General features: G+C 38.0%; 1 protein-coding gene across 1 annotated transcript in view; it reads left to right on the top strand.

Annotated features, from left to right (window-relative positions):
- The window catches only part of GUCY1A2 (guanylate cyclase 1 soluble subunit alpha 2), a 114,081-nt gene that overhangs the window by 70,737 nt on the left and 28,442 nt on the right, over positions 1 to 14,902 (top strand). The window contains exon 3 of the mRNA XM_026081389.1: positions 6,420 to 6,563. Within this exon, the coding sequence (XP_025937174.1) occupies positions 6,420 to 6,563 (144 nt within the window). The remainder of the gene's footprint in view (positions 1 to 6,419; positions 6,564 to 14,902) is intronic.

The following is a 14,902-nucleotide window of genomic DNA, read 5'->3' as shown; positions in this document are numbered from 1 at the left end:
AACTGCACAGCCTCTTTGGACAACCTGTGCCACTGCCTGACCGTCCTCATAGGGAGAAAGTTTCTCTTTATGTCCAGTCTGAACCTCCCCCATTTCTATTTATGCGCATTGTCTCTCATCTTCTGCCCCATACCGCTGTGAAGAGCCTGGCTCCATCTACCTGATGTACTCCCTGTAGGTGCTGGGAACTGCTGTCAAGCGCCCCTGAAGTCATCTCTGCTCCAGGCTGGACAAGCCCAGCTCCCCCAGCCTCTCCTCACAGGACAAGTGCTGCAGTCCCAGCCATCTTGGTGGCCCTCCCTTGAACTTGCTCCATGTCTTCCTTTTACTGGGGGTGAACAAAAATAAAAAACAAAATCCCCAAACTGGATGTAGTATCTAAGTGTGGTCTAGTAAGTGCTGAGTAGAAGGTGATAATCCCTTCCTTGATCTTTGGCTCTGCCCCTGTTCCTATAGCCCAAGGTACTGTTGGCCTTTGCTGTTACGGCACGCTGTTGGCTCACATCCAGCTCACTGCCCACCGGGACCCCTGGGCCTTTTCCACAGAGCTGCTCTCCAAGCAGTTGGACCCCAGTGTTTTTGCAGGAGTTCTTGCATCCCAGGTGCGGAAGATTGCATTTGTCTTTGTTGCATTTCATGAGGTTCCTGTTGGCCCATTTCTGCAGCCTGTCCATGTCCCTCTGGATGGCAGCCCTGCCCTCGAGCATATTGACTGCCTCCCCCAGTTTGCCATCATCTGCAAACTTGATGAGAGGGCTAATAATGTTATTAGGGAAAGAAGCAGACATTTTGACAGAAAAGGGAGATAAATTTACTCTGTAAAATTACAGATGATATTCTCACATATGGTATTTTGAAAAGATTAACTAATCAGCACATATTGCACACACCTAGAAGAGTGTGTCTGTATTTGGTGAGAAGAAGGGGAACATGCATAGACAATAGATGAAAGAAAAAGCAGGTATTTTAAGATGGAGAATAACACTCTTATGGAAAACAGACAAACAAACAAGAAAACCAGAAGAGTTACTTTTCTCAGTGAGAAAAGTTAAGTAAAGAAGAGGAAGAGCATTCAACTGTGATTAGCTAAGCCTTCCCCTGCTCCTTGTTTCTATGTATGCACTCTCAAGCTCTTTAAGAGGAAATTGCTATCATTGCAACTGTTGTTTGTTATTATTTCAATATTATAAAACAAAACTATATAGAATATCTCCCAGCTGTTGGAGAACTGTTTCAAGCTATTGGCAGATTGCTCATAAATGATAAGAAACAGTTTAGTAATAAGCTTCCCTTCAGCTAGATATAGTATATACACTTTATATTCTGTGGCTGTAAACAGGGTGTGGAGTGTAGAAAAACTGTTTAATATTCCAAGTTTTCTGCCAATTTAAAACTACAAAGACTATGAACACATACTTAAGCAGAAATAAATATTTCTGGTGATTAAAATAACACAAACATGTGAGACCATGAGCAGGATTTGATGCATTTAGAAATGTAAATGAATTTGAAATAAGTATCTCTTAGTCTATAAAAGTATGAAAAGAAATGAAGGACATGGAAAGGGCTGAAGAATATCTATATTTAGTAACTCTATTAGAACTTGGCATATTCTGAAATCCCTTGCTGAATTGACTCAGGGTCTAAGATCAGGGAAGATCATAAAGCTGCTGGAAGAATTCTTACACCAGTGTTTTTTCATATTTCCACTAGCAGAGCAGGAGAAAGTAAGCTGAAGAAAACAGGCATGCCCTTGTGCCAGTCTCAGGTGTGAACCCTTGGTGGGTTAGAGAGGAAGTTTGGGATACCATAGTTTCACTTGAGCAGCTTGGTCCAGCTCAGAGCAGTGCAAGGAGTGAATGCATGTACAGGTAAAACCTAGATCACCTTTTCACACCATCTGGTGAGGTATAGATTATATAGCATACCAAAACTAAATAATGTGGTGTAAATAGGCCCTGAGTTTTAAACTTTATAGGTGTGATATGGCTATATTGATAATTTACACATGTTAATATGGTAAGCAATATAACCTTTGAACAGCGTAATATATTTTTTCTCATACAAGTACCACTTAAAGGTTTTCTCTGCTCAAGAAAGAGCATGCACCTTGCAGAATACTTATATATTCACTGTCCAAAGTAATACTGTCCACATTTGCTCACCTATGTATAGCGTAAAGATATCCAGGAACATCCTGTAGTTCTTTGTACTGAATTGCTCTATAAATTTTTTCCAGTGCCCTGTGAGAAAAAAAATCTGTGTTTTCTGGATAATTATATCAGAAAGATGCTGAAGGATGAATGTCCCTTTCATGGAGTTGACTTGAGAAGGACTCTGTTAGCAGTTAATTTTATCTCAGCACGACAGCCAACTCAGACTAAAAGCACTTGTGCAACCTGTGTTAAGGGCTTTTATTTGTGGATGACACTGAGTTAGAGACAATACTTTAACTGTTTTTACGTCTATAGTGAAAACAAGCCAACTTCTCTTTATTTCCAAATTATGTATCTGTTTTGCATAACAGAATTTAGCCATCCATATAAATACTGGTATGGATTATTTTAGGTTTAATGGCTACAATGGATATTGTAACCCATCAGGAGTGAGATAAATACCCACACAGCCTTCTGAGTATTTAGGAGAAGGGAAAAATAGTACACAAGCACTCTTCAAATGAAGGTAAAGGTTCTACAGGGGACAAGCTGTTAAAGGCGGATTTTCTTCCTGAAAGAAGACAGTGATTTTTGAATTTTCAGACCTATTCTTTTGTACCTAGTTAGTTTTAATATTAAGTAAAGAAGCCATTTTTAGCCTTCTTGATGTGGGTGTAACTTAACCTATTAAAAAAGCAAACATATATGCATGCATGCGCACGCACACGCACACATGCGCGCGCGCGCACACACACACGCACACACACTTATTTACTGCTCTTAAATAAAAAGACAGTGACAAGTACTCAACTGTAAGAATTTTAATCCAAATGATCTATTAAGCTTTTATAGGAAACCTGCTGAGAGAAGCAGGACTACAACTACAGCTGTTTCTCCCTCCAGCTGCTTCTTTCAGTGGATTTAATTTTTGTGATTGCAGTAGGAATTTCACATCAGACATGTCACAAGAGTGACCCCTGTGATTACATTTGTGATGTTTATTTTCAAGTAGTGCTTTGGAAAAGGTGCTGGTAAGATTCCTTAGAGTATCGGGATTCCTGAGTGTTAGATGAAAATCTCCAAACTTGCCACTGCAGGTTTTTTCCCCTGTGTGAGGAAGCCTGTGAAATGAAGTGTGACCCTCATTACCTTTAGAAGTTCATATACATGATGCCTGGTGCCCATTCATTCATTCACAAGGAAGAGTACAGAAGCAGAGCTATTACTTCAGTACACCACACTTTTCCTTCTGAGCTGTCACTGAATCAACACCCCAACTTTATACCCCGTAGGACATCATTCAGCTGGAACTTCCAGATTTTCAGTTAAGCACGATAATGCCAGCCTAGCCACTAGTAGTTAGAAGAGACCCCTTGGAGCTGCCAAGTGATAGATTATTCATTTCTTGAATACTCACTTACTTGAATACTTATGGAGTAAGTTGCTCTCCGGTGTGCTCAGTGATTTCAGGATCTATCCAGCAGGAATTTTGGATTGAGCCATGAGCAGAGCTTTGTTTTTCTGGTCCCAATGTTGCTCCTCAGCTGAGAGAAGAGAAATCCTCTTCTTCCCTGAGAGTCTCTGACTCACTGACAGTCCATCCTGGAATTCTGAATTATATTATATATTCCAAATATATATATTATGAATTTTGAATTATATATCTTATATTATAATATATAATTCTGTCATTATAGTTTCTGTTTTACTGCCCTCATATGAGAGGACCAAACAAAGGTGTCATGAAAAACCTGAATCAGGGAATTTTAAGAAGCCCTGGAGCTTCTTAAAAAAGGGTTAGGGGAAAAAAAACACAGAAATTTGGAAATGCTGCCAAATCTTATTTTGAAGGAAGACTGAATCAAGATAAAGTTTGATGGGGACACCCAGCATGGAAATTTCAAATTAAATGGTTAGTTTGGGAAGATAGTGGCTGAAAACAGGGTCACAGAATGCAAAGTATTAGACAATCTTATCAGTACTTACAACATCCAGCTTCAACTACCAGATCAGTCTGAACAGTCCTAATCGTTCACCTTCAATTGTTCATCACACTCCAGTATTACTGGCAGAAGAACTTGATGGTGACAAGCACTTTAAAGGGTGTCCTAGAGTGGTATTATTATCATATTTATTTTCAGAATAAGATTATCACGAGGCATCTTGAGTCCCATTTTCCTGGTAGTACACAGACATGCAGAGTGAAACTCTGATGATGCTACTCTATTCAGTAACTGCAATTTAGCCCTTAAATTCATTTATACAGCTATGGAAATTTCCAAAGAGGAAGATGCTAACAAAATAAATAGTTTTGTCTGAACATTACAGGAATAGTGTGTGGTTACAAATCTGTATTTGCTGATGACTGTGTAATGTCACTAACTTCAGTGGAAAAGTCATTCTGAAATTAACTCATGCAACGAAGAACAGAATTTGTTTCTCATTTTTGTATTTGATGGCATAGCCTCAGCTCTTTTTATAGTAATCCTTTCATTTCTATTCAAACTGGCTATAATCATTCAGTGTTAAGGAGGACAAGGTCCAGATGTTTGGATTTCCCCTTACTCTCTCTAATGTGAGGATTTTTGACCATCTGCTTCTTCTCCATCCAGAATGACTCTTTTAAGATCTGCTACTTTTTATCTTTGTGGTCATGCCTTTTCTTCCCAGTTTCTATGTTTTTCACCCTGTTCTTGCTTATCTGTTTGTGTTTGGAAAGAAGACCTAAACTGCAGGGAGCTGGCAGTCTCTCTGCTTCCCATTGACAAAGATCCTGAGAAGTGGATGGGGTTAAACAGTCAGACAGATAGCAGAATTGATTGCTCTTGCATGGCTTTTCTGTATTCAAGCACTATTAGGAGTTTCCAGACGTGAAGAGGGAGCTTTGGTAGCTGTCTCTGCTTGTCCTGTACTCTTCTTCATGTCATTTTGAGCTTCCTGTGTTATCCTTCTTCAGTACAATGGCTAGGAAAGGCTAAGGAGACAGACTTGACAATGGGCTTGTGGCAGTTTCTGCAAGTTGGACACGGGGGAGCTTTTGCTCATACTGCTGTTTCAGATTCATTCTCCGGGTACATTTAAATATAATGCTTACCTTTTGAGATCTTGCTTCCGTTTCTATTTATCAGGACTGAAAATTAACCTGAGAAGGTCCAGGTCAACTAATATTAGCAGAGTCCCTGTGGAGAGAAGAATCAGCTTTATTGTTTCCCTGGATAATTCCTTGCTCAGTGCACACTTTCTTCTCATACTAATATTTGCCTTTTCTTCCGTTCCTGTAGTGTTGTGGGCCGGGTGAAAGCCAGATTAGTTATGTAGCCAAACCAAACTAATGCTTGAGGGTTGAGTCTACTTGGGCATTTGTTAAGGGATTGTGTGCTGAGATTGCTGCAGATGTGTGGGTAGGCAGACTGCAAAGCATAATGCTGTCGATAAAGCTGCAGAACGCTAGGCTTTCAGTGTTTCTCAGGCTGCCTTTATCCAGAGCCAGAGGGCTTCTGTAATTTCTTTTCCTCCCACTTCCTCCTGAGGGATAGCTTTCCTTAAAGAAAATCAAGGATGAGAGAGAGGTACGGCCTGTCTGACGAGACCAGAGGGAACAGTCTGCTGAACTTGATGCCTGAAGATAGGGAGTTCACACTCAGGTAGCCTGCACAGTAGGCAGAGGCAGCATTTCCTATTTGAAAATAAGAGAGAGATGCAGTCAAAAGTCCATAGCAGTAATACCTATTTTTAAATTCTGCCCATCCCAGGAAAAGCCACCTCCCAGTGAGAAGTCATGGACTTTTCACTATTTTTATGGTGACATTTTGCCTCTTGTAATTCTCCTCCTAATGTGCTTTTCTAGCTGGGCAAATAATAATTGTGAATTCTAAACACGTAGCACAATTCTTACCTAAGAGCAAAGTGCTCAACTAGGATAGTGCCAACCAAAGCTGCAAGCAATTTTTTATTTAGGAAAATAGAGTTTTCTATATTATTGCAATGGGAAAATGTTGTCATGTCTCAGCTGATGGCTTGTATTGTTCTAGATGTAATGATCTTCTTTGGTTATAACAGTGATGAACCACTATGCAATCACATGTCAGATTTTGACTGCACCTGTTTGCAAACTCAGGTAATTATGCTCCGTTGTCTAATTGCTTACTTTATGGATGTTTTGCTCACATGTTCTTAAGCAGTGCTATTTGATTGCAGATAACTAATGGTAGCGATCTCTGCTCATTATCTTACTTTAACATTTGATTTGTCTGATTGCTGCAGGTGGAAACAATAGGTGATGCGTACTGCGTTGCAGCAGGGCTGCATAAGAAAAGCCTTAGTCATGCTAAAGCCATTGCCCTCATGGCACTGAAGATGATGGAGCTTTCAGAAGAGGTTCTCACACCAGATGGGAGCCCTATTAAGGTAACCTCTTTAATCTTTATTCTCAGCTGGTCAGTGGTACAATTGGCCTGATTAATTCCACCATATTCTGTTGGCAGAAATCCGTTTTGTGTTAGGAGAATTTGGAATCCTATCAAGATATCACAGGCTATTTTATGGGCATATACATTCAACAATCATTTAAGTTATGCCTACTTTAGCAAGCACAACAGACCAACACAAGCAGATCTGCAGACTGAAACAATTGGTGGCCAGGGACCTGACACCCACACTATACGTATTTTGGGGGATGTATTAGATACACTCCTGGAGCCCTTCTTCCCATTCAGTTTAGTCTAAAAAGAAGACAGTTCACATGCTTCAACGCTGCTCCATGCTACAAGCTAAAGTACATTACATGAGGGCAATTGAGAAATTGACTTCAAAAGTATGCTGCTGATCTGAACTAAAACACTAATGTAGATGCACTCAGGGCTCTGTTGGTCTAGGGGACCACATGTCTCCTTTGTAAATAGTTGCTGACCTGAATAAAAGAAGAGTGTGTGAACTGCCTGCTCTTTCTTGCTCATAATGTGCTTCCTTCCCACTCAGTTCCAGTTCCTTCCCCTAGCCTAGTACCAAAGAGTAACAGGAGGCAGAAAAACACATATCTTTTTGTACTATTTTAAAGTTCCACTCTGATGTTGTGCTGCTTTTGATGCTATAGTGACATTATAGCTGTTAGCATTTGGAATAGGTAGTGTTTAGGTAGAAGATGGAGATTCTGGAGGGAGAAAATCCATGGAGATACATACATGCTTTTCTTTTTAAAGCATCAGATTACACATTGTTTTCATTACATGTATTTACTCCACTGTGCATCCGGTTAAATTGTTCTTCCCATAACACAGACTTTTTGTTTTCAGAGAAAATGAGGGAATTATGTAGAACAGTATTCAACACTGGCTAAAGCACATAACAAAAGCCATATGTAGCTGGATGAGAAGGCCAGACACACTTCCCATGGGATGGTTTACATCATGATTGAATTGCTCTTTGTAGACTATAATTCTTCTTGTCTGTTAGAAAATGAGGATTCTGTCCATGGAAACTCTTATTTCTTCTGGCAAAAATCAAGGACCAGCTTTGAGGGTTTAAAACATAACATAAAAGAGCTAAAATTTGAAAAATTTAAATTCATAGATGCTGCTGTGATGCTCCTTGAGGAATGAAATTATATTTATCTGAGTTCTCATTCTTCTATATCTATTAGCCAGATCATAACTTGAACTTCATTCATTGCATTCTTTTGTATGGTAAATCAAGAGAGATTTTTATCCAGGTGAGTGGCTCTGCCCAGAAAGGAGAATGTGGACACAGGGCAACCAAGCTAGAATAGTTCCATGAAATATGGCAACACAATGTTCAAATAAAATTATTTTAAGTTTTAGATGAAATATTTTTCATTTGTAGGTATCTAAAGCTTTTGATGAAAATTTAAAAAAATGCAAAAATAAAACATTTATGATTGTTGAAAAACTTCTACATATTCAAAAATATAACTTTCTGAAAAAAACTTGAAATATCAATCTTTCTTTGAAAAATTTTGAAAAACCTTCATATAGACACTTCAGGAAGACAGAACAAACGTGAAAAGACAAATGTTTACTGAAGATATCTAAAGAGGTAGTATTTTCAGTTTTGATAAGTGACTGTTTTAAATAGGTGTTAATTTAATCTTATTAAAATATATTTTCTAGATTGTTTGGCAATTTCTCTGTTTATCCTAAGAATATAGCTGATTAATAAATTCTAGCTACCCTGTCATACATTGGAAAAGCTGCCTTCTGGATCACCTCCATCCTTTGGCTTTGTTTAAAATGATTGTTGCAGTTATAGGGAAATTTTGAAGGTATATGTTTTACTTTGACAGCCACAGTCAGTTGTGACTGTTTTCATTATTACTGTCATTAATTTTCAGAAAATGCCCTATGGTAGCAGTGACTGCATAAGAAAACCTATTAAAAATAAATTATAAAGAGTGCAGAAGAAAAATGCTTGCAAAGAAGGGAGTTCTAGGAATAATCAAATATTTTGCCAAATGTCTTAATGAACCTCCTTCGAATTCAGAAGAAAAAGTCAGTTCATCATAACTTAACCTGAAAGTAGAGGCGATGAGAAGGCCTTCAGTGGGTGTGAGCTTTCCCGTCTTCAGTTTTAGCTATTATAGATTTCAAGGCAGGAGGGATGGTGATATCATTCAGTCTCTCCTCCTGGATAACAGAAGCCATAAAATATTATTGCTACCTTTGTCTTGAACCTGGTAACTAGTGTTTAAAAAAGCTTATCTTTTAGAGAGGCATCTGGATTTGATTTGAAATGTATCAAGATTAGGATTCCTCTCGCCTAGATATCTAACCTCTAAAACTGTATAAATAAGGACTTTTAGAGTCTACTCTAATCTGTCCTAGTTTAAATGTCTACTCTAGGATGAGATGAATCACACCCTAAAAATACGTATTTTTCTCACTTGTTTGTAAGGGAAGTCCACGGAACTAGCCTAAGTGTGGATGTCTACTCTGTAAATTTCTACACTTCATCAGATGAATCCTCCTACAAATGGCAAAGAATGCGTAGTTTTTCTTGGTGGTGATGTCAGTGATCTGTATTATTTCTAAAATGGGTTTGTCTGACTTTAATTTCCAACTAATACTGAGTTCTATAGAGTGATCCCTATTTTCATTAGCTGCCAGTTTTTCACTTACATTGCTTCACAATTGTGAGGGTGCACATCCTGCCACAGATTCACAACAAACGCTCCACGTGCATCAATCCACCTGAAGCTTAAGGAACCCTGTGGTATGTATCAAAGTTACCATGGAATCAGCTCAAAACCATTAGCAGGAGACTTTTTGCTGCAAGTACTTTCCAGTTATGCCTTGCCATTAAAATATTAAATATATTTATTGACATTAGATACAAAATTCACTGTGTGAACTGTAAGACATTTAAGGGCCTGACTTTGAAACAATGAATGAAAGTGTATCATAATGTGGTTATTTTGAGCTGGTCCTGTTGATGTGGATGGCAAAACAAGTGCAATATTTTGACAGTATTTTGACCTAAATTTCTATCCATGATTCATTCTTCCAGGAGCAGTGCCCATTCCCTAACTCCTTGCCAGGTGGATTGAATATGGGATGCTGATACAGCTTGCCTTTTTCTTATATTGAAAAAATCTACGTTATTATTTGGATGTTTGAAAAGAACTTGAAATGAGAGGGCAGTTTTCCTCATGCCCAACTCTCTTATAAATATCTTTGACAGCTTTCACGAGCTGCTGTGACTAAATCCTGAGTTCATTCTTCAGGATACTCTTAGTAGCAATTTTGAAAAAGCTAGTCAATTGCTTCACTGACTCCAAGACAAATTTTCAAATCATAATTCTTAAAAGTAGGGGATCCTCTGATCTCAGGAGTAAATAGCAGAGTACTCTGTTTTTTCTCTCCTCTTCCCCCACAATGACTGATAAGACTTGATTAAATAGGAAGAAATTATTATCAGCCATTTATATAAGACCTTACACCACAGATATTTAAATTTTAATTTGTATTAATAAGCTAACAATTATAGTACAGTTACTTTGTTCTAATAGTATCTTTTGATAAGAAGGAAACATGTTAAAGTCTTCTTGGTATTTGCTGGGGATTTCTTTTCCAGAAACACATCTCTTGGGTAACCTCTCTGAGATCAGCACTGGAAACTGAGAATTCAAAAGTTACTCCCCAAATTTGTGGGGTGTGACTAATCTGATGCACTTTTAAGATGGCTAATTACCTAAGAGGGTGGGGTTTTCTTTAGACAGGTTCAAATCATGAATCTGCTTGGGTTGTCCTGCTTGCAGAGATTTCAGTTCTAGGGAATAAGGGGAACAGTGTGACAGTAGGAGAAACCTAGCTGCAATTAGGAAATGTAGTGCTTGAGATGTAACTCTTATTTCATGATTACTCAATTAGATATGTCTGGCTGTATGATTATGGCTATGGAATATGTTTATTTTCTAAATTGCTTTGATAGATGTATTTTGTTGTCATCTCAGGACTGAATTCACCAGAAGGTGAATGTTTACCTTCTGTGTTGCTTGAAATGATCATCCCTGTGATAACAATGGACATCTCATTAAATGACGCTTATGGAGCCTAAGAAACAGACTCAGGAAGTTAGGGAAAATGAATGAATGAATGAAAAAATACCCTATCACCTAAGTGGAAGTTTAGGATATGATTTTCACATATAAAGTGCATTGACAGAGAACCAAACAAAGGTTGTTATTTGAGTACACAATTAGCATTTAAATGTATTCATTCACAAAATACCTTCCTGGTGCAGTCATGTATACTTTACAAAAAATCTCCCCCTTATAGCAATATCCATGTGACCAGTAAGCAGCAATGGACCTCAGGATGGTCGACAAGGTGTATGAAGCAGGTCTAGTTTATATCCAGCCCATCATCTCGCTCTGTGACTCAGAGCTCACAGCAGGCTGATGAGAGCTGATGTGCAGCTGCCACACGCTCAGGCATTTGTCACTTCCAGCAAAGCCAAAGGCAGCAGGAATGCATGAGCAGAATGGAGGTCCTGAGTCTACATTCTTTAAACCTACTTGAATAGCCCATGATTTGCAGGGTAAATAATAAAACAATAAAAACAATGCTGTTGTGCAGAAAGAGAGAGAAAGCAAGCTGTATTACAGCAGCCTCCACAAGTCCTACCATCAGTATTGTAACATAGTCTGCTCTTTTTGAAAGAAATATTTGTAACTGAAAATGGACTGAGAATTCTCCTGTGAGTGATGGAGAAGTCTTCAGGTCCCTGCATGATTTCTTTATTCCATGCTATTTGAGGCAAAATCCCATTACTTTAAAGTGAGCTAAGGCCTTAGTGCCAAAGAAGGACTTTTGGCTCAGATGCTGCATTGTAGAATTGAATATGCATTTATATCCTTTCAGCAAAAAATTTTTAGTCCAGAAACACTCAACTGTTTTAGGTTGTGTGCCACTAATTATACTTAGTGCCCTCTGCATGTTATTTGAAAATATGGATTTAAAATTGCCTCCTACCTTTAAGTGAGCATTACTTGAATTTGAGATACGCTTCATATCTTACTGTATTCTTTGGATAAAGTGGAAGTATATTAATTTTAATAGCTAGAGATAATGCTGTAAGAATTCTCTAGAGCGTTAACCTTCAGAGATAAAGGTCACCATGCATATCTCATTTAATGTGTTAAACCCATAAGATATTATCAGTGGCATCACTTTTTATCATGCTTCAAATCATGCCTAATTATTTAATGTGCAGTGTATATCCAAATGAAACAGAAAAGTTTCCTTTTCAGCTTATTGGATAATGGATATTGTTAAAAGGGCTGGTCTGGCAGAATGTACCTAGTTTTGACTAAACGGATTTCCTGAGAAGTTACCCTCTAAGATTATCTGCTTATTTTTTCAGTGTGCAAAGGCAGTATTAATAGGGTTATGAAGAGATACAGAATTGGAAACACACAGAGAAAAAGTAACTGATTTACACGAAAATGCTAAAATTAACTGCAATTATGTAGATTTGTGGTGGTCCTGTTTAAAGCATAAAGATTGGGCCCTATCATAGTTCAAAACATGTTTTAAAATATGTTCCTCTACAGCAAAAAAATCATTTTCAAATTATTATGTTACAAAACTATGTGAATTAGCCCTGTAAGTGCTTTCATCACAAACTGAAGCAAATACATACTCTCACCTTTTTATTTGCTTTCCTACTAATGACTAGGTTATGAAATAATCTAAACAGAGTAGTACAGAAAATTTCCTAGCTGATCTTGTTTTAAATGGGATTAATTTGTTCTCAGGTGAGGTAGACTGAACCTTCTATTCACTTGGACTGAAAGGCAGATTTTCTGGTCCTTTGTTTTCTATTGTTTCGTTGTTATCAGGATACAGTGCTCTCAGGACACACTTGCAGCTTCTAACTTTGAGATGTGCATTTCCAAACCTGCTTTCTTATTGTATTTATAAACTGTACTCAGAAAATGTAATCTGATATTAGCACTATCAACACAAGTTTGTCTTCAGTCTGAAGCCTGTCTTCATGGATGAGCTTGAGAAAGACATCCAAAATGACAGAGGGACCATTTCATACCTAGGGTGGGATTTAAACTCATCTAATTTCAGACACTGACACTGTAGACAACTACATCTGAACTGGTGACTGTAGCTCCCTTTTAAATGGAGGGAAGAAAGCTATTTTAGTCTGTATTCATCTGACATGTTTTCAGCATTTATTTTTTAATGAAATATTTGTATGGATATTTACTGAATATCATCAAAAGGATGAATGATCCTACTGATAGGAGCTGGACTGAAACACAGGTTCAAATGTTTGTTCAGCCACAGCCCTTCCATTTGAATTTTAGACCTGTTATCCAGACTTTCTATACCACAACATCCCATATTTACAGTGTAGGTAGCAATCAATATTTTGCAAGAAGAACCTTTTTTTTTTTTTTTTTTGTAGCATGTCTAAGCCATGTGACTTTATAGCTGTATTAGTTTTGATATGTGTTGTCTGTTTAAATACCTATGATCATGATGAATAGAACAATGAAAGCCTGATTTTGATATGAACCTCTAATCTGTACTTGCTAAGTGGTAAATATTAATAAGCATGAATCTGACTCCTGAGTGAGGATACTGAAGAGGAAAAAGGGTTCTGATTGCAATAGCTCATGCCCACTGTGAGAGCAATGCACTTTTCTAAATAATGTAGAAATGGACAATGAATTTTAATATGAGTAGCCTCTTCTGCCTATTCAGTTAAGCTTTCCCTTCTGCACTGTGGTAATATGGCAGTTGGGCCCAGAACACAAGTAGAGTGAAAGTGTCAATATTTGCTCGAATATATGCTTTTTTATTAGTTTCTACTGAAGCAGCCCTTCTCAACATACAGTAAAGAAGTAGGAGGAAAGGAGTAGTTTGAAGATGGTTATGCAGATAGCACTTGCTAATGCCTTGCTTTTAATTCAGATTGTGGTGTACTAGTGTTAGATTTAGTGGTCCACACCAAATGTGTTTTACGTAAGCAATGAAAGGTTGTGTGTTTTGTTTTAAATTGTGAAAAGATGACTGCTGATGCAGGCATTCTCATCAGCAGTATGTGAAAAGCTGCTATGTTACTGTAATGCTCCTTGCTCGATCTGTGGTATCCTAGCAACTTCTCCTCTTACCTAATGTATAAATCAGCATCTGAAAGGTATATAATATCCTATTTCAGGCTAGATAACTTCAAATCAAAAATTTCTTTGTGCTAAAAAAAATCTGAAACCATTCCACAAAAGAAACACTTGCATGAAGAGACATTTTAACTAAAAACTGACCATCATGCTGACAAGGGTACTTAGTTTTATGAGCTTACAAACATTAGGGTAGCATTAGTCCTTTGGTGAGCATTCAGAGCTGCATGTCTCAGGAGAAGCCTGGTACGTTTGCTGGAGAGCATGTTTGGGAGATGGTGAGGCAAATTCAGCCCTGGAGACAGTTCCCTGGACTTGAGGAGATTTTCGGTTCCTAATGCCATACCTCAGTTTGTCCAGGTTCCTTTGGAAATGCAAACTGAGAAACACAGCATGTTTCCCCAGGTTTCTGGGAAATTGTGGGTTTTGTCAGTATACCCTGAGGGAAAATTCAGACCTTCTTCAGCACTCCAATCATTGTCACTCAAGTACTTCTTTTGTCTGATTTTAATGATAGACTTTATTAATCACTTTAAAAAACAAGAACCACACTCATTATTTGCAAATTCTATTCTTTTGAAGGGACTTCATCATATCCAGTTATATAGCACATCCACTCTCTGACAGAGTTACTGCCTGCATGTGAAAGAATAGCAAAGAGCTAATTGTTAGCATGAGGTTCCCTGAAAAACAGATTTATCTTTGTATCTGGCCATTCTCTACTCATGCCATACTTTCTCTGACATTATTCTCCTGAGAGTAAGAGGCACAAGGCACCTGAGATGTCCTTCTGTTTATATTTGTCTCCATGGTAAGAATAAAGCATGCCTGTAGAAATCAGGGTGTGCACCCAAGGCATCTTGTGGACTTCTCCATTGTTTGTTAGTCTGCAATGACCACTGCTCATTCATAGCTCTTGTAACTCTCAGCATTTGGATTTAACTAAATATAGAGATACCTTTGTAATTCAGTCATATTTGCTGTTCACAAAGGCAGACATAACCTTACAGTGATGGCTGTACCTAGTTCATAACTTTGTCCAAGTGCCTCACAGACAGCAGATACTTGCATTCCTATATCACCTGATATAAATCCT

Source organism: Apteryx rowi, unplaced genomic scaffold (assembly GCF_003343035.1).
Source record: "Apteryx rowi isolate R43461 unplaced genomic scaffold, aptRow1 scaffold_1165, whole genome shotgun sequence".
NCBI lineage: Eukaryota > Metazoa > Chordata > Aves > Apterygiformes > Apterygidae > Apteryx > Apteryx rowi.
Note: the sequence above shows the minus strand (reverse complement) of the source record. Positions and strands in the feature narration are given on the sequence as shown.